Source organism: Arachis hypogaea, chromosome 16, assembly GCF_003086295.3.
Source record: "Arachis hypogaea cultivar Tifrunner chromosome 16, arahy.Tifrunner.gnm2.J5K5, whole genome shotgun sequence".
Classification (NCBI taxonomy): domain Eukaryota; kingdom Viridiplantae; phylum Streptophyta; class Magnoliopsida; order Fabales; family Fabaceae; genus Arachis; species Arachis hypogaea.
The window spans coordinates 128,899,312-128,919,394 of record NC_092051.1 but is presented as its reverse complement, the minus strand read 5'-3'; the positions used below and the strand labels follow the sequence as shown (position 1 = coordinate 128,919,394).

General features: G+C 37.0%; 2 protein-coding genes across 4 annotated transcripts; both read left to right on the top strand.

The window, feature by feature from the left end:
* The first annotated feature begins 10,637 nt into the window (after positions 1 to 10,637).
* On the top strand, positions 10,638 to 14,192 carry LOC112754966 (uncharacterized). Of its 2 annotated transcripts, XM_025802805.3 has the most exons (4): positions 10,638 to 11,437; positions 11,512 to 11,685; positions 12,220 to 12,610; positions 13,114 to 14,192. In XM_025802805.3, the coding sequence occupies exons 1-4, from the start codon at positions 11,108 to 11,110 to the stop codon at positions 13,962 to 13,964; spliced, it is 1,746 nt and encodes a 581-aa protein (XP_025658590.1). In that variant the 5' UTR covers positions 10,638 to 11,107; the 3' UTR covers positions 13,965 to 14,192. The 2 variants fall into 2 exon arrangements, with proteins under 2 accessions (XP_025658590.1, XP_025658592.1); XM_025802807.3 differs by lacking the exon at positions 11,512 to 11,685.
* A 160-nt stretch (positions 14,193 to 14,352) lies between these two features.
* LOC112754965 (calcium-dependent mitochondrial ATP-magnesium/phosphate carrier protein 3) lies at positions 14,353 to 19,157 on the top strand. 2 transcript variants are annotated; one of them, XM_025802804.3, is made up of 4 exons: positions 14,353 to 15,648; positions 17,517 to 18,305; positions 18,395 to 18,485; positions 18,597 to 19,157. In XM_025802804.3, the coding sequence occupies exons 1-4, from the start codon at positions 15,183 to 15,185 to the stop codon at positions 18,772 to 18,774; spliced, it is 1,524 nt and encodes a 507-aa protein (XP_025658589.1). In that variant the 5' UTR covers positions 14,353 to 15,182; the 3' UTR covers positions 18,775 to 19,157. The 2 variants fall into 2 exon arrangements, with proteins under 2 accessions (XP_025658589.1, XP_072077297.1); XM_072221196.1 differs by having other exon boundaries at positions 14,509 to 15,648; positions 18,604 to 19,157.
* Positions 19,158 to 20,083: the final 926 nt, after the last annotated feature.

Genomic DNA, 20,083 nt, shown 5'->3' with positions numbered 1-20,083 from the left:
AAAAACCCAAAAATATCCAATTTTCCATAACCAATAATAAATCATACTTCCCTGCAATTCCCTGAGAAGAGGACCCGAGGTTTAAATACTTCGGTTATAAATTTTATTAGGTTTTGTTACTTGTGACAACCAAACTTTTGTACGAAAGGATTCTCTGTTGGTTTAGAAACTATACTTACAACGCGATTATATTTTTAAATTTCTTTACCGATAGAAAATCCGATCGTCAAAATTGGCGCCGTTGCTAGAGAATTGCGAACGTGTGCCTTATTATTGATTATTGTAAATATTTTATTTTACTTGTTTATTTGCTTTTATTTTTGTTTTTAATTTTTATTTGTTACTATGAATTCTCACCCCGATTACTTTGAGTTTGGTTCCAATGCTGTTAAAAGGAATGGAAGCTATAACAGGAACATGCATCAAGGTCAGAACAATCAGAGATGGACGAAGCCACGAGGATCTGATCAACCCTTTAGGCAGTAACACCTTCCAAGATACCATGGACCACGACCATTCCATAATGCATGCCAAGACAATAGTTATGGTGGACCCTTTCGTGACAACCAACACCCACCAAATTACTATGGTCAAGAGCCATTCCGAGGTGCATACCAAGATGATAGATATGGTGGACCCTCTTGTAATTACCGACAAGCCCCACTATATACCTATGAACCACCTCCTCAACACCACTTTGAACCACCACACTCAAAAGCCCCCTATTACCATTCACCTCCATATGAAGGAGATACTTGAAACTCTAGCAAACAGTACGAAGCATGACTTTGTACTAGAACAAGTGGAGGAAGCTGTAATTATCGAAGAAGAAGAATTGGTTGAAGATTTAGGAGACGTTGAACCCCCCATGAGAATCCAGAATTGAGGAGAATTCCGTCAAGAAATTTGTAATTGATGCTAAGGAGAAGAGTGCACAACCCCCAAAGCAGGTATCTTATGAAGAACTGGACGGAACAACTCAAGAAGTCGGTTTCCTTGATGATGAATTTCACAAGTCAAGTCCTCCTAGTAATGAACTTGCATCCGCAAGTGAATTCTTTGAGATTGAAGAATCTTCCCCAAGTGAATACGAAGATGATGCAGAGGTAGACTTTTCTCAACCTCCAACTTATGACTCGAGTGATGAGGAAGATATCGAAGACCTTGATCAAGACGTGGTTGCAGTTGAAGAAATTTGCAAGGAAGTGGAAGAATTCACAGAAGAATACAAGGGAGTAGAGCTTGCAAAACCACTGGAAACACCTGTCCCGAGGCCATTACCGCCCAATACAAACTTCAAGTGTATAAAATCCTTAGCTTTTATCTTTACTTTTCCACTTGAATACGGTTTACTTGAAACAGATGGCCAGCTTAGAGCTCCTTGCGGCTTTAAGAGCAAAAGGGAAATGGCTCGTACTCAAAGCTGGTATACAAGATTCAATGAGGTTCCACACTTCAATTTGAAGTGCAAGGATTGGTATCAAGTTCGATTGAATGGGTCTCGGAAGACATTTGGTCATCTTGGTGAGGATACAACTTCCAAACCACCCGGCTGGAAAAATATACATCGAGACAAAGGCGGGTGCAAAAGCAAGGTTTGGGATCCTGGAATCTATTCTAGCATTCAACACCCCGAGAGCCTGAGAACCTGTTTGAAACTGCTCAAGGGATTTACATGCCTTGTTTGGGACCCCGGAGGCTGTTGGAATTCCAAACACTGGTGGAGATTTTTAGATGAATTAAAGCACAAGCCACCATAGCAGGAAGCTCATCAAATGTCCAACTTAAGGACTTTAACTAAAAGTGCTAGGTGGGAGACAACCCACCATGGTATGATCGTTCCTTTCCAATTATAATTTTATTTCGTTTTGTTTGTTTTTGAGTTTTATTTTATTATATCTTCATTGAACCTGGAACTATTCATAGCATCTGAATTACCTTTGCATTTGGCATCCTACATATAAAAAAAATCACGCCACACAAGCGCGCAGGCCACGCGTGGGCGTCGATTAGAAATCGGCATAAAGATCCAACGCCCAGAAAGTTGGGCTGGAATCGTGCGGCTGGTGTGCGTTTAGCACAACTTGGCCCATGCATTCTAGTCCCCGACGCAAATGCGTCACTTGCACTACACACACTCCACGCAAAAGCGTGAGCAACGCGTACGCGTCGCATGGATTTTATGGACCCTATTAGAAACAGAGAGTTGCGCCAAAACGATGCTGGAACTGTGCATTTAGCACAATTCTCAGCGACGCGTTCGCATGCTTTACGCGTACGCGTCACTTACATTTTACCTGACTTACGCGATCGCGTCGCTGACGCGTTCGCGTCATTTCCCATTTTGCCCCAACCACGCGTTCGCGTGAACCACACGTCCGCGTGGATTCAAATACCCTAACCCCAACCCACGCAAAACCCTACCCCTTTCGCGTCCCCCAAACCCACCCCCAACCCCCTCTGCACTCTCTCTTCCTTACCCCCCCAACCACACAGTCACCACCTCCCTCACCGAACCGCCGTCATTCCAACCGCCGCGCCGCCCCCGCCGGAACCACCCCCTTCTCTTCTTCTTCCTCCTTCTCCCTTCCACTCTTCCCCCTTCGCGACACCTCTGCCCCATCGCCGAGCCGCCACCTCCGCGCCACCCACCCTCAACCGCCGGCCACCACGCCCCCAAACCCCCCTCCTCACCTCTTTTTTTTTCCTTACCCCCCTTCAACCCACACCCACCACACAGCCCCACTGCCCCCACCGGACCACCGCCGCGCCGCCTTCCACCGCCGCCGCACCACCACCGTCACCACCACAACCATACCACCTCTCTGTATCCAATTTCTATTCATACATACACACCAGGTTCCGCCGAACACCGATTCCTCTATCAGTAGCTAGTTAGTTGCATATTTTTTACTTTCCATTCAAATTAGGATAGTTAGAGATGCATGATTGTAGTGGATTTTAGGTGGTTAGGTAGCTAGGATGTGGTTAGTGGATCTAGGCCTGATAATTGCGCCGTTCTTGTTACCTGTTTTATCTATTTCGCAATTCTAAATTTGTTGTGATGATGATGATGTTCATATGTTGTTCTTTCACGTTTGATGTTGCTGTTACACTGTTCTTTAATGATCTTGCTAATTGTTAATCTTTTCAGCACTACTTAATGTCGTATGAACTGGTTTTCTTGCTGTTCATCACCCGGAAACATCCAATTTTAGCCGGAATGCTGCCCAAATTTTTTCAGCAAATTGTTTCACTCAGCTTCCATTCATGAATTGGTTTTGGCAATTTCAAGTTTTGCGCTATTTGGTTTCAAGCTAGCCCAATTCATGGATGACTGGGCTTGCATTCTCACTCTTTCTGGTTCCCGGATTACTAAATTGCTTTATTGATGATTTCTTTTTCCTTTTGTAATTTTATAAATTATCATCCATAAACTACAATTTTTGCTTGAATATGAGTTGATTGTTTTTCAAATTTGTGAATTTATTGTCACCTAGGAAATCCATTATCATGCCACTTACTTTAACTTTCTCTTTACTTACTAACTGCTCTAACTTTCTAACTTTCTCTTTATTTACTAACTGCTTTAACTTTTTAACTTCTCTTTTTACCTAACTCCTTTAACTTTCTAACTCAAGGCATGATTACTGTTTTTTCTAATTAACAAGAATTCCACATATCATATATTTTGGATTGTGATTTTTACTCTCAGACTTTTCACTTGCATACAGTCCAAAATTTTACTTACATTTGACTCATTTCATGCTTTTATTGCTCTTTTGCCTTTATGCTTATATTGATATATCCTATTTGCTTACCTGCTTTCCTGCTTTAGTTCTTAAATTATATCCTAGAATTTCTGCTTTTTAGGATGTCTGATCCCAAAAGTAAGGGAAAAGGCAAAGCAACTACAGGCAAAAGAAAAAGAGAAGAATCCTCTACCTCTATATTAGACATCCTTCATGATAATTCCTGGCATGAAAAGAACTTTACCCCGCAGGAAAAGGCCGATCAGCTCGTTCCTGCCACTGACCCAGAAAAATTTGCAAACAAATACTATGAGTTGAAGTACCCAGTTTTCGCCACTTCCAGGAACCTATACCTGGAAAGAACACTCAAAATTCTAGAAGAACTACAGCAATACACCTCAGATCAGATAAAACAAAGAGGCTGGTTCTTCTTGGAAAGGAATTTGACTGAAGTTAACTCATCCTGGGTCAGAGAATTCTACTGTAACTATTTCAAAACGACCCTGAATGCAGTCCAACTCAGAGGAAAGCAAATTCTGGTTACTGAGGAAGCCATTGAAGAAATCCTCCACCTCCTGCCTAAATCAGATCAACCGGATGGGTACCAAAAGGCTGAAGAGGATATGAGATTCATGAGATTTGACTGGGACGCAGTAAAGCAGAGAATAACCATTGATCATACTGTCCTATGGGTCATGGGCAAGAACACTGTGACCCCAAAAGGAATCAAAATTATCTATTTGAATGATGAGGCTCGGCTTTGGCAGCAGATTCTAAGTAACTACGTGATGCCGAGCACTCATGAGACAGAGGTCCCAGCTGCTATGATTACCCTCATCTGGTGTGTGATGGAGGGAAATGACTTATATCTGCCCCGCTTTATCTGGTATTACATGGTCAGAGTCCATAACAGAGGCACCCTTCATTTTCCATACTTGATCACTCAGCTTGGCCGCCGAGCTGAGGTGTCATGGGAGCTGGCCGATGAGAAGCCAACCGCCGCGGACTGCAAGATTATCCCTCACAGCAAGAAGTTTCAGGCTTTGGACTACAGACTTTCATTCCTCACTGCCTCTGCTGAGGCAGCTACATCTTGTGATGCCCCTTCTGCATCCACTGCCCCACCAGCCACCACTACACCCTCACCTGCTTCAGCGCCCATCTACCACCTTGTGTACCGCCTATTTCAGCAGCTAGACCAGATGGAGCGCCGCAACCAGCGGCGATATGAGAGATTTGAGCGTCGCAACAATCGACGCTATGAGCATTTAAAGTTGATGATCCGATCTGGCCACCATGACATCCCCTCCGAGCCTGACACACCTTCTGAGCCATCCGAGGCAGAAGCGGACGATCATGAGGAGGAGGCTGCACAGAGAGAGGCTGAGCAGGCAGAACCGGAGTAGGCTGCGCCACAGCATGAGGAGCCACATCAGATACAGCCCGCAGACCCAGAGATCCCTCTTCAGGCAGAGCCTCCACTGCAGCAGACACACTCTCCGCCACTCATCCAGACTGCAGAGCCTCAGACCACCATAGAGACACCTACTGCACACCCTTCCGGAGATAACACTTCTTCACACCCAACTTGAGTGAGCATCGTGGACGATGGTATTATTTAAGTGTGGGGAGATCGCCAACTCTGGCGAATCTTTTTGGTGAACCACTTTTCAGACTCTTTTTATCCTATTTTGCTTATTTTTCTGTATTTTTATTTTTATTTTATCTTATTTATCTTTCAGTACTTGCACATTTTTTTCTTTTGCTGTATTTTTACTTTATTTCTATATTTTGCACTTTGGTTTATATACATATCTTAGATATTTAGTTTAGTTTGCACTTTTAGCTTATTAAGTTGTGATATGGAATATATGAATTAATTAGTTTAGTTTACCTTTTTTAGCATATGATAATTTGGATTAATTGAAAATAAAAAGAGTAAACTAAAAACTTTAGTATAATAGAATCACAACAATCCACACACTATATATATATATAGCAATAAATGTGAGTTAGTTAACAACATTTCTTTAAGGAAGAACACTAAGATTTTAAGAGCCACCCTAAGATTCACATTGAGCATAATGGGAACTCTTGATTTCTACTTGCATGACATACATAACTGATATATGGTTTTTGAGCCAAAGAACACACAACCTGTGAGTTTTTGAGCTTAATTGTATGGTTACATTATTTAACCATAAATATTTTATTCTTGTGTGTTCGCCCTTCTTTTTTATTCTGGTGATCTTTACTTTGTTTCAGTCTATATGTCCAATATAGAATGTAGATATATACCAATAATGATTGAAGCTATCATTTAAATTTTCCTCACTAATCCCAAATAAGCTTACCTTTTATATCACCCTTGTTAGCCCCCCTTGAGCCTTTTAATCCCCTTCTGTTCTATAACCACATCACTAGTCTTAAGCAGAAAAACAAATTAAAAATCCCAAGTTGAATCCTTAGTTAGCTTAAGATAGGAGATTGTGTATCCACTAAGTGTGGGAAAACATGGAAACATGGGTTGATAGGAAAAGATTAATTTCTTAAGAATAATAAGAAATTTGTGAGCATGCTCATATAAAACCAAATTAAACTAAAACACCATGTGCATTGATATAGGGTAAAAAACGCATTTAAGCCAAGGAGAGAAGTTTATTACGCATATAAGCCAAACAAGAATCTGGTACAAGAATGAATCAGCCAAAGCACACTTTAATGTAATTCGAAACAACTTTATTCGAATTACATTCCTTAATAATTCGAATCAATACAGCTCGAATTATTCTAAACCATTGCGTACAAGTAATTCGAATCAACTTGGAACGAATTATAAAAGCATAATTCGAATTGTGTCGATTCGAATTAGTAGGAACACGTGAGTAGGAGGAAGTTCGAATCAAATTGATTCGAATTACTCACATTTCGAATCAAATGGTAATTCAAATTACACATTGTACAATAAGATACTAGAAAAAATACTATATAATATAAAAAAATATACTAAAAGAAGTATAAAACAAGATTGTAGTAAATTAATTTTAGTATAAAATTATTAAATATAAATTAATTTTAACTCTTATTAGTACATTGAATTAAAAATAACATATAAAAATGTACTTGTATTTATTAAATTTTAATAACATATAAAAATTTAATGACTTTTTAAATATTTTTTTAATAATAGGAGTACATTTTTATATACTTTAAATACTTTATATAAAAATGTACTTGTATTTATCATACAAAAATAAAGTGTTGTGCCAATATAATAACATTATAACATTTTAAATCAATTTTTTTCTAGTATTTTAGATTAAAAGCAGCACATGAAAAAGTATTATTGGTATTTTAAAGCTAACTTAATTAAAAAAGATAGAACTGTATTTTTTAGAATTTTATGTACATAATTAGGCTAATTTTTTTAATATTGATGTATATAAAATCCTAATTAACCTAATTATGTACATAAAATCCTAAAAAATACAGTTTTATCTTTTTTAATTAAGTTAGCTTTAAAATACCAATAATACTTTTTCATGTGCTACTTTTAATCTAAAATCCTGGAAAAAAAATGATTTAAAATGTTATAATGTTATTATATTGGCATAACACTTTATTTTTGTATTATAAATACAAGTACATTTTTATATAAAGTATTTAAAGTATATAAAAATGTACTCCTATTATAAAAAAAATATTTAAAAAGTCATTAAATTTTTATATGTTATTAAAAATTAAATAAATACAAGTACATTTTTATATGTTATTTTTAATTCAATGTACTAATAGGAGTTAAAATTAATTTATATTTAATAATTTTATACTAAAATTAATTTACTATAATCTTGTTTTATACTTCTTTTAGTATATTTTTTTTATATTATATAGTATTTTTTCTAGTATCTTATTACACAATGTGTAATTTGAATTACCATTTAATTCGAAATGTGAGTAACTCGAATCAATTTGATTCGAACTTCCTCCTACTCACGTGTTCCTACTAATTCGAATTGAGACAATTCGAATTATGCTTTTATATTTCGTTCCAAGTTGATTCGAATTACTTGTACGTAATAGTTGGAAATAATTCGAGTTGTATTGATTCGAATTATTAAGGAATGTAATTCGAATAAAGTTGTTTCGAATTACATTAAAGTGTGCTTTGGCGGATTCTTGTATCAGATTCTTGTTTGGCTTATATGCGTAATAAACTTCTCTCCTTGGCTTAAATGCGTTTTTTACCCATTGATATATGTTTATTAAAAAAATCCTTAGTTAAATAAATAAATAAGGGGACAAAAATTACCCCAATAATAAGTTTAGTAGAGAAATCAATGCACATGAAAGTAAAAATCAAAATAAAATTGGTACATGAATATGTGACATAAAAAAATTATGGGAAGACTAGGATAGTTTTAAAATTTTATAGAATATGTATATGTTAGGTGAGATCTTAGACTAATCAAGGATTCAATTTATAGCTCACTTGACCTTATATATATATATCCTTACCTTTACCTTGACCCCATTACAACCTTCAAAAAGACCTCATGATGTTTGTATGTATACATTATATATTTGTTGATCGGTTAGATGAAGAACAAAGTTTTAGAAAGCATGAATAGAAAAGAATAGAGTGATTAACCCCAAACACTGAGTGACTAGAGAGTAAACACAAATCCAGTGAGGGTTTAATAGCTCATTCCCATATATCCATATTTAAATTGTTAATTGTCTTGCAAGATTGTGAATTATTAGAACCCAACTCAATTGTGAACATGTTCTAATATGGTTTGGCCTTAATTGTACATATATGATTCCTTGAAAATATGAAGCAAATTAACCACATGTAAGCTTTATATATATATATATAGAGGTGGATAATAATTAGAATTGCATGATTCATGTAGGTAACTTGCATTTAGAATAGATTGCATTGCATAAGATTCCACCATATTACCTTTACTCTTTTCTCTTGTATTTAGCATGAGGACATGCTATTGTTTAAGTGTGGAGAGGTTGATAAACCCCTATTTTACGATTCAACTTGTGCTTAATTGAGTGTTTTTATCAATTCTTCACCCACTTATTCATGTAAATTGCATGATTTTACTATTCATTCCTCATTTTATGATATATGTGAAAACATATTTCCTATACTTTAAAAATATTAAATTTAATTATTCTTTATTACCATTTGATGCCGTGATTTGTGTGTTAAGTATTTTTAGGTTTCATAGGGTAGGAATGACTTAGAGGACAGAAAGGAAACACACAAAAATGGAAGGAAAGCACAAAAATTGAGTTTTGAAGAAAAGAGCAGCGATGCGAACGCGTGGACGACGTGGACGCGTGCCTTGAGCAGAACGCAATTGACGCGGACGCGTGACTGACGCGTACACGTGACAAGGAAAAACTCCAAATGACGCGAACGCATGACCCACGTGCACGCGTGACAGACGCCACGTGAAGAAATTGCAGAAAACGTTCCCAGCGATTTCTGAATCTCTTTTGGCCCAGATTCAAGTCCAGAAACACAGATTAAAGGCTATAAAATGGGGGAATCCAACACACATCATATAAACCAAGAGGCTTACACATAATTTTAGGTTTTAGATGTAGTTTTTAGAGAGAGAGGTTCTCTCCTCTCTTTTAGGATTATGATTTAGGATTTCTTTTACTTTATGGTTATTACTTCAATTACAGGTTCAATATTCCTTTTAGTTTATTTTCTCTTCCACTATTATTTACTCTATTATTTTAATTGATATTTATCTTTTCGCTTCGATTTATGAATTTTTCCATGTTAAGATTTGAATATTCTAATTAATATAAATTAAGGTATTTCAGATTTGATTTTGCTTTATTTTATTTATGAATGCTTTTAATTTAATTTAAGATATTTTCCCCTTTTGGCTTTGTTTAAGTAATTAGTAATACTTGAGTTATCAAACTCAGCTGTTGATTGAAATTGAAATTCTTTGCTGGTTAATTTGTACTCCAATAACTCTAGTCTTCCCATAAGAGTTGACTAGGACTTGAGGATCAAATTAATTAATCCACTTGACTTTTTTTTGTTTAGCAAGGGTTAATTAAAGTGGGAGCAGAATCCAATTATCATCACACCTAATAAGGATAACTAGGATATGACTTCAATTTCTTATACCTTGCCAAGAGATTTTATTGTTATTAATTTATTTTTCTCGTCATTTAAATTACTTATTCCTTATTTGAAAAACCCAAAAATATCCAATTTTCCATAACCAATAATAAATCATACTTCCCTGTAATTTCTTGAGAAGACGACTCGAGGTTTAAATACTTCGGTTATAAATTTTATTGGGTTTTGTTACTTGTAACAACCAAACTTTTGTACGAAAGGATTCTCTGTTGGTTTAGAAATTATACTTACAACGCGATTATATTTGTGAATTTCTTTACCGATAGAAAATCCGATCATCAAGGAGTGACTTCTTTGGAGATAAGATAATTATCTTATCTTATTTTATCTTTGAGTGAAGTCATCTTATCTTCAAGGAAACCACCTTTATCTCTATAGGCTTGGGTTGTCTTTAGATTGGGGTCGTGTTCCTCTGTTTGGGCCCTTATTGGGCTTTCCTGATGATTTGGCCGAGTTCTTAAAGAAGAAGTCGGATATTTCTGACCTGAAGAGGTCAGTTGGTTTGTCGTCGATCATCCCAAATCGAACATCTCGATCCGAACAAGAATGAACAGGTATATAAAGTTTGTTGTTTAACCCTCGTTTATTTTATTTCATCCTAAGAATTTGTGCCTTTCAACATTAAAAAAAAAATGAATTGTCTAGAAATGAACATCCATTATTATTTATCCTGGTTACAGCAATTATCTTTTGAGATAGGACCGTTTAAATGTTTTTTTCTATATGAAACTATTTTTCATTGATGTTCATCAAAATTAATTTTTTTAATCAGAATTGGAACTTTCAATACTTTGAAGGCATCTGATTCAAGTTTTTTTAAATTCTCTCTGCGCTTATTTTATCAAGGCACAACGAAGAAATTGGTTTTCTCCTCCTTCTCATTCTCTCTCTCCCTTCTCAGCTAAGTAATAAAAGCAATTGGTTTTCAAACGTCACATTTCCATGTCGAATAAACCGTACCCTCACCACTCACATCATCACTACAGTGAAAAGAAAACACTAACCCTTCAGCTTTGGCCTTTGGCTTTTGCAGAAGGTAATCAATCTCTCAGACTCTTAACAGTTAACACTCTCTCACCCCACTGTGATTTTACTACATCACCCGCTCTCCTAAACTCTCATCAATTTCCCTCTTTCCCTTTAATAAATTCAGTCAAGAAGAAGAAGAATGTGTGAAGCAGAAACTAAAATGGCCATGCCTCTCTCTAACACACCATCAAAACCCACAACCCGACCTCAATTTGTTCCATATACTCCTGAAAACCCATCTCGACCCACCCAAGAACAGGGTTCAAGAACACGAGATTACTCAACGTGCTTCAACTGTGGCAAGAAAGGTCACTGGTACAGACAATGTCCTCTTGCTCTTCACAGTAACGGTTCCTCTCCGATCCCCGATAAGATATATTGCCGCTGTGGGTACGGATTCTGCTTGGTGAAGACTTCAAAGTCTACTAAGAACTTCGGAAAGATGTTCTATGTTTGCCCAATCAAAGAGGTATGCTTCCAACCCCTTCAAATTTGTTCCTTTTCTTTGTGATTTAACTAAGCTTTGTTGTTTTTGGAGTTTAGGGGAAACAGTGTAAAGGGTTTATTGGATTCTGTAATGAACCACCTAGGGATGAAGAATACTTTGATCCTCCGCCGTATAAGTACCCTGTTTGTGAGTGCGGTGCAGGGGTTTGTGCAAAAGAGAGGGACCCCAATGCTGATAGAAAGTTCCGTTTTATTTGTCCTGTTCAACCGGTATGCATGCATGATCTTCTGTTGCTTCATTTTTGGTTTGGAGTTATTTTTTAATAGCTTTGCCCTTGATTTATGTCATTTGTGATGATGACCTCTTTTTTACTTCTTTTAGAAAACATGAAGACTTAAATGCTGTTTTGTAGTTTGTAATATTCATTTTGGTACTTATAAATGCATGATGTTGACATATTCTAGGCATATACAACACTATTACAGTTTGCAATATTCATTTTGTTCTCGAGAAAAATTTGGAAGTGGGAAGGATAGGGTGGTAGAGGCATGTTATGATCTGTAGTATACAAAAAAGGTAGCTCATATTTTATTTATCTATATCGTTTTCATGATGAGGGATTTGAAAGTGATGCTTGCTCTACTTTTGATCTTGTTGGCTGTATCTTCCTTCTCCTTGTATTGTTTTTCTAACCATCTTAATGAAGTTCTTTTATAAAAAAATCTTGGACATGGATTTCCCTAGAATATTGTTTCTTTGTAACCATAATTTTATTTATTGTAATATCTGATTGATTCAAACAGGGACATGGAAACTGTGGATTCATTGTGACAGAGGATGAACTGCGTGGTAAGCAGCGAATTAGGGGCTTGAGTGGGAGTGGTGAATTACTTGTCGATTATCCAGAAAGCATGACAGCCATGGACATTTCCGAGGCTCCCTCCTTGAACGCCATACCTGAGGTTCCACTGGGTGACGATACATCACCAAAGGCAACGCCTCCAAGACAAGTTGGTTTAAACAAATTTGAGGTTATTGATGATGATCTTGATGCAGAAGATGTGAACTGGGATGACTTTGACAAGGAAGCGGAGTCATTCCGGTCAAGATTTGCAACAGGGCTAACTTGCCCACAAAATCTTTTCGGCAACAACAGTTTCAATGATGCTATTGGTGATAATGCACCACCAACAGGTGAAAGGCACATTCACATTTTTAGGAATAATCTTGCTGCTGCTTTTCTCAGACCAAGGGGATCATTTGATTTGTTTATCTTACTTGATTCTTTACAAACTCCAAATCCTTTAAATCAAAGTCATGGTGATTGTAGAATAGTAATTGGAAAGACTTGAGACTTGCTTTTATGCCTTTCTTTTTCTTCAACAAAATTAAATGTCACCTCAAGCTACAAGTAATCAACACCATTTGTCTTGATCACAAAGATTAACTTTCGCTGTAGTAGATGAGCACCTCTTAAAAATTTTCATTAGGGATGTCGTGTGAACTTCTCGAGTCTTGATCTAATTTAAATGAAGGGTGTTTTTCAATGGGTTGGTTAGGACAGCTGAATTTTTTTACATTCCCCACGGAGCCTGGAATTCAAAAATTCCCCTAAACTCAGCCCTTTATTTGTTGCATGATCCAAAATTCCTGTTATTGTCTAAATTTTATTTGTTGATTGTGTCTCTTCTTTGAAGGCACTTTCACATCCTATGATGAGATCTCTGATTCTGAACACCCAACTGCCGGCGATAGTCCTCCTGAATGCAATCAGTCTACCATCACTAGCCTTAATGAAGATGCACAACTTTCTTCAAGAGGTAGCGATACTACGGTTTTGGGTCAGATTTCCGGAGATGATGTTATGCAAACTGAGGTTCCTGGAGGTGTTAGTGCTATGCTAACAGTGACACAAGGCACCAAACGGAAGCTAATGTCGGAGGCCGAAAGAAGAAAGAAAATGGTGTCATATATGCTTCGTGAGTTTCTCACAGAACTCGAGGACCTGGATATTCATGATCATGACTCTATTAGAGTAGCGGTGGATGGCTGTTTTAAGATATTGCAGGAGCTTGTTCTTTCTGCTGACTATAAGCTCTTTTCTGACCATGTTTGTGACTACATCAATAATGTTTCAGCCATAGCAGAAATCGACAAGTCCATGGAGAATCGCCTCACTCTGGACGAATCCAATCGAATTATCGAAGAGGAGAAAACGAAGCTTGCACAGATCCAGGAAGAAACTGTGGAGACCGAGGCAATGCTCAAAGCATGTAACTGGAAAGGGAAAATGCTTCGCGAAGAAGTCTTGCGTATGAAGGCCGAGCTCCACGAGAAGCAGAACCAACTGAAATCTTGTGAGCTGGAGAGCGCGACGATCGAGTCTCGTCTTGGTGACTTAAAGAGAAGGAGGCTGGAAGCTGACACAAAATTGAAGGGCAGAGCTGAGGAAGCTGAATCCGCAAGGAGACTGAATGAGGAGAGACAACTGAAGCAAATGGCAGCTATGGCAGCTCTGGAGAAGCTCAAGCATCAATTACAAAACTGAATATTCACTGCTATTACTCACTTTTTAATTTCTTATGAAGCGTATGTATTGTGCTCAAGTTATTAAAACTCCTATTACTTAGTTTTTATTTTCTTATCTCCCTCTATGTATATGAAGCGTGTGTATTGTGCTCAAGTTATTAACTCCTATGTCCTATCGATGTAACTGAACTGGTGGTTGTGGGTTTGGTTACTCCCACGTTTAACATGATGTCTATATTATATATTATTATACAGTTTTTAATTATTTTATTTTTCAAACAATTAGTAGGTTTTTGTGCATAAGGTTGCCAGAGTAGAAGCACGCCAACCACGCGTTCTCTTGAACAATAATGACTACTTTTTGGTCATATTTTAAAATTTAAATTTTCAATTATGTTCTTATGAATTTTTCTTCTCTAAATAACTGAATTCAATAATTCATTCATGGTAAGCGGTTTAAATAAAAAAAAAAAAAAGAGATTGCGGTTTGCTATACACTTAACACTAGGAAAAATGGAAAATTGCATAATAAATAGCTTCCAAAAATAAAATCTCACAGCTCACACGTCACAAACACTAATTAAAATAAAATAAAAAAGAAAATTCCAAACTCCAAACTTTTCTGCGTCTCACACTGTTGGATTCACTACGATCACGTTCTTATATTATTTTATTTTATTTGCATTTTTTATGTTATTAAATATTCTTTTAACTATACGCCAGAATCAAAATCCTCTTTTCTGCGATGACGACTGGCACGTTCTTCAACACATCCGGAATCGCCGGAGACGCATCTTACCATCACCGCCGGTAATAATCACTCCCTCCCTCTACGGCGGCGCCACCCTTCCCATCGAATCATAAAGCCCTCAGAGCGGGAAAAAAAAAAAAGAGAAGAAAAGTATTCAAGGCTGTTCAATTCTTTCCACCTCCCGTCGTTTACGCAATCATCGTTCCCAGTCGTCGTTTTCCGCGTTTCGTTGAATTCCCCAATTCCCACCCCGCTCCTTTTTTAAGGGGGGAAAAAAACCGATTTCCCCAATTCGCAGAAAGCGGAAGAATATGCTGCTCCCCAACCCGTGTTCCTCTTTTATTCGATCCCTAACGCTACTATTTTAATCATCGCCAATTCAATAATGGCCAAGTTGCTCCTTTAACACACTACACTACACTCACATTGGGGGAATCGAATTCCGTTAGCGTAACTAACAATTTTTTGTCTTCCAATTTTCTGGTTATGGTAACTTCTCTTGCATCGATGGGGTTGAAGCCGAAGAAGAAGAGCGAGGGCGAGGGGGCAGCAGCAGCAGCACCACCACCGCCGCGAGCGTCGAAGCGGAGCAGTAGCAACCCTCCAGTGACGATGGATCACGTGCTGCTGGCGTCACAGGAAACAAAGGAGGCACGTGAGAGTCGTATTTGCGAGATGTTCGGGTTCTTCGACAAGGAGAATTGCGGTTACCTGGAATACGCACACATCGAGGCAGGGCTTTCGGCGCTTCAGATTCCTTCGGAGTACAAGTACGCCAGGGACCTTCTGAACGCTTGTGACAAGAACAAGGATGGGAGGGTGGACTACGATGAGTTCAAGAAGTACATGGATGAGAAGGAACTTGAGCTCTACCGCATTTTTCAGGCAATCGATGTCGAGCACAATGGATCCATTCTCCCTGAGGAGCTCTGGGAGGCACTTGTTAGAGCAGGCATGTAATTCTTCTCTTTTGCTTCGTATTTTTGTATCCTTTCTCATATATATGATCTTACTTGGATTTAACATTGATGTTAACTTCAACAATATTTGAAGTGTTTACACTTTAGATTATATTGACGGTAACATTCTCTTAGCTTAAATGCTAGTGCATATATAATTATTAAAAACTACGTTTACAGCCACTAAATCAGCCATTTGTACTCCATGAAATACAAAATACACACTGAAAATGAGTTAAACAACACATGTATTTATATACAAATACCGTAGTTGATTTGGTGATTTTTTTTTTTTGTGAAGATAGTATATTTGAATTACTAATTATTGAATAGGGATATTGGTGAGCAAAAAGATATTAAAATATTCTTTGTAGAACGATTATTCAATATAAATTAATGAATAGGGATAAAGGGGGGAAAAAGATATTAAGACATTCTTAAACTACTCAAGTGACTTAGATTTAGACAAAATTTGAATATGAAGTGACTTATATTGTTGGACGGAGGGAGTAGTTATGAACTTACAATTGGTTTTATAGGCTGGATTGAAAGAGAGTCTGAGACTGGGAGACAGAGAAATGTTAAATGTACAAGGCTAAGTTATGTCCTAGTATCATGTTTAGTTTAAGATAAATATGGAGATTGAGGGGTAGATTTAGAATTTGAAAAGTTAAATGAGAGTATTTTGAAAAGAAATATTATTAAAGTTTCAGTCTTCGTCCTAGAAATTCAAGTATCCTGTTGGCGGTACTAACCGTACTATGAAATTTTAGTTCCAGGGTTACTTACCAAACACAATACTAACCCAAACACAATACTCAATCCCAATCCCCAGTTTCAGTCCTAGTCTCGAAAAACAAACGCAGCCTAAGTGTTAGATGTACAGTGTACTAAATTTTACCAAGCATGGAACTTTTCATCCATTCATGTATAGCAACACCAATAAGACTGTCTGAATCTGGTTAAAACTGCGTCACAGTTTTATGTTATAGAAAGTAAGGTATGGTTTGTTCATAGTGTATCTGCTGACATTCTTTTAAACTCATTCTCATCTTATAAGGAAATTTTTTTTTGAGCATCCAAACTACCATTCTCTGTTCATTTTGAGTTAACTCCATGTGAACAGCTTAGATGTTCATATAATATCACTCTAATGAAAAAATCTGGAAGAACACGAGAGGAATATGGTCTGTTTTATGGTTAACAAGGATTTCTTGTTTTTTAGTGTTTATGTGTTATTTTGAGTTGCAAATTGATGTCCAATTACTTAGTTGTGTTGAGTGCTTCACTTTTACTGGTTTTGATTATTCCAGGATGAATAGATTGAGAAAGAATTATGCACAACATCTAGGGCAGTAAAATTTAAGTTCACTGGTTAAAATAGTTAATAAAGTTGATACTGGTGTTTGTGTTTCCTGAAGTTCAGTAACCAGGCCCTCGTGAGGCTGCATTGATTGTTTTGTTAACACCACCTAATGATGGTTTTTGGTGCCAAGAGCACAAACAGCTCCTTTTGACTAAGTGGTTTACCTGTTTCTTGGTTCTATTATATTAAACCAGCCCGTGACTAATTACAGTAACATACTCTGATGTCAAAATATCAAAGTACCACCTCTGCATGTCATTTGATTGACACATTACAGAGTGTTAGCAATTTTATTTTTACCTGCCTTCAGTGTTTGATTGGCAAATTGCACCCTATAAGCTGTTTGATTTCTATCTTTATTGCAAATGTTGAAGCTGGCTAGCAGGTCTCTAGTTTATTTGGTTTAGTCTTGTTTATGTGTTTTAGTATTTCTTGATTTAGTGATTTTTTGTTGACTGTTTCATTCTATAAGCCACACTAGTCTCTCTATTGTAGGGATCCAGATTGATGATAAGGAGCTCGCTCGTTTTGTTGAGCGTGTAGATAAGGATAACAATGGGGTTATAACATTTGAAGAATGGCGGGATTTTCTGCTGCTTTACCCTCATGAAGCAACTATGGAGAACATTTACCATTATTTGGAGAGGATATGCATGGTTGATATTGGGGAACAAACTGTTATACCTGCAGGCATTAGTAAGCACATTCATGCAAGTAGGTATTTGATTGCAGGAGGAGTAGCTGGTGCTGCATCACGCACAGCAACAGCCCCCCTTGATCGCCTAAAGGTTGTATTGCAAGTCCAGACAACACGAGCCCGTATAATGCCAGCTGTAAAAGATATATGGAAAGAAGGTGGTTTCTTAGGATTTTTTCGAGGCAATGGCTTAAACGTTCTTAAGGTTGCCCCTGAGAGTGCCATTAGATTTTATACCTATGAGATGCTGAAGACTGCCATTGTAAATGCTAGAGGAGAAGAGGTAAAGTCAGATGTTGGAACTATGGGCCGGCTGCTAGCTGGTGGTATAGCAGGCGCTGTTGCTCAAACTGCAATATATCCCATGGATCTTGTTAAAACACGACTACAAACCCATGCTTGTGAAGGTGGAAAGATTCCTAGTCTTGGAACTCTGTCCAGAGATATATGGGTTCAAGAAGGACCACGTGCATTTTATAGGGGACTGGTTCCTTCACTTCTGGGGATTATCCCGTACGCTGGTATAGATCTTGCTGCATATGAGACCTTGAAGGATATGTCCAAGAAGTATATTCTTCATGAAGGAGGTAGAGAAATTAATTAACTAGTTCATTTGTTATGCCCTATTCCTGATGTGCCCTCCAGTTGTTTATTGAAAATCTGCTATTTTCTGCAGAACCTGGTCCTCTTGTGCAATTGGGATGTGGTACTATATCAGGAGCCCTTGGAGCGTCATGTGTTTACCCGTTGCAGGTCATCAGAACAAGGTGATCTTTCGCTGTAAACCGTCTTAAATTGTTACTTGAATATTTAATAATTAAATTAAATCACCTTGGCTCTGTATGGAAATTATATACTGACATAGCTGTTAATTTCAGAATGCAGGCTCAAAGTACTTATAGTGGAATGGGTGATGTATTCAGGAAAACCATGAAACATGAAGGGTTTAGGGGATTCTACAAAGGAATATTCCCTAACCTACTCAAAGTGGTGCCATCGGCAAGTATCACTTACTTGGTCTATGAGTCTATGAAAAAGGGTTTGGATTTGGAGTGAAGAACTCTACTCGTGCATCTGCTTCATTTGAAGATATTACTATTATTGACATGGCTGACTTTTGCAAGTGTTGGAATTGTTTTGCAATGAAGACAATGATAATGATGACAAGAATAAAGTACACAATTGATTATTAGGACAATTGTCTAAATTCATTCATATAATAGCATTGTTTTCTTCAAAATTCTTGGGAGGACGAAATTGGTTTGTCCTGCATGGTGCTTCATGAAAATAATGTGAAGCTACATATCCATTAGCACATTTTGTTGTATGATAGAGAGAGGCATACGGATCAGAGGATTCGATTTTGTAATTGTAATTTGTAATATTTAGTGGCTCATATTGATATTTTACTCTTATAATTGATTTTATTTTTATTTTTACTTTTCGCCCTTATCAGGCTAGACAGCTTATATTATACCTTTTGGATATGATCTTTGTTTGAACCTTGCGCACCCAGAATGCTTGCGCAACGAACTGTTTTTTTTTGCTCTCTGCACCTTCTATGAGTCTTGTCCTTTTGTACTCCCCTTCATATACATAGTTACACTTGACATTGTTTAGGCCAAAAAACTGTTTTATAATTATTGAATCTGTTTAAGCCGAAGAATTGTTTTATAATGCTCTAAGCAAAATTGAATTATATATTAGTTACAATTTTCTTCACGAAATAATTAATTAAAAGGACTATTAAGTGTGTTTGTGTATATATATATTGTATGATATAGAAAGGTATACGAACCTGATGATTCGATTTTGTAATTGTACCTTGTAATATTTAGTGGCTCATATTGATATCTGACTCTTATAATTGATTTTATTTGTATTTTATTCTTATTTCTTGCACTTATATAGTTAGGCTGTTTAAATTATATTCTCTCCATGTGATCCTTCTTTAAACCTTGGGTTGATGCAAGACGCAGTAGGCTTGCCTTTTTGTTCCTTGCACTTCCATGAATCTTGCCCTTTTGTACGTTGCTTTCATACTTACATAATGATGGAAAGTGATTAGGTCGAATAAGCAAAGTTGAATTATTAATTATAATTTTCTTAATGAGGTAACTAACTAAAGGGATCGCGCAAAGTGTGTGTCTATATATAAGAGAGAGAGAGAAGGGTAAAAGTAGTATTGTAACAATATTGTAACAACAATGGCCTAATTTGTAGTCTTCTTTTTTTCACAAGTTTTTTTTAGGGGGTTGTCTAAACAAACAAGAAAACAAAGCAAATTAGCAAAACTGTATCGGAGTAAATAATTTGTTGAAGATCTTCGCTTGGAGAATTTTAAATAATGTGTTTCTGATTGTCC

What these genes read in the sequence shown, in the direction of transcription:
- LOC112754966 (XM_025802805.3), top strand. Translation starts at nt 11,108, where the DNA reads ATGTGTGAAGCAGAAACTAAAATGGCCATGCCTCTCTCTAACACACCA. An exon ending in TTATTTGTCCTGTTCAACCG is followed by an intron (nt 11,686 to 12,219) that starts GTATGCATGCAT and finishes TGATTCAAACAG; the next exon opens with GGACATGGAAACTGTGGATT. An exon ending in TGATAATGCACCACCAACAG is followed by an intron (nt 12,611 to 13,113) that starts GTGAAAGGCACA and finishes TCTTCTTTGAAG; the next exon opens with GCACTTTCACATCCTATGAT.
- LOC112754965 (XM_025802804.3), top strand. Translation starts at nt 15,183, where the DNA reads ATGGTAACTTCTCTTGCATCGATGGGGTTGAAGCCGAAGAAGAAGAGC. An exon ending in GGAGGCACTTGTTAGAGCAG is followed by an intron (nt 15,649 to 17,516) that starts GCATGTAATTCT and finishes TCTCTATTGTAG; the next exon opens with GGATCCAGATTGATGATAAG. An exon ending in TTGCAGGTCATCAGAACAAG is followed by an intron (nt 18,486 to 18,596) that starts GTGATCTTTCGC and finishes TGTTAATTTCAG; the next exon opens with AATGCAGGCTCAAAGTACTT.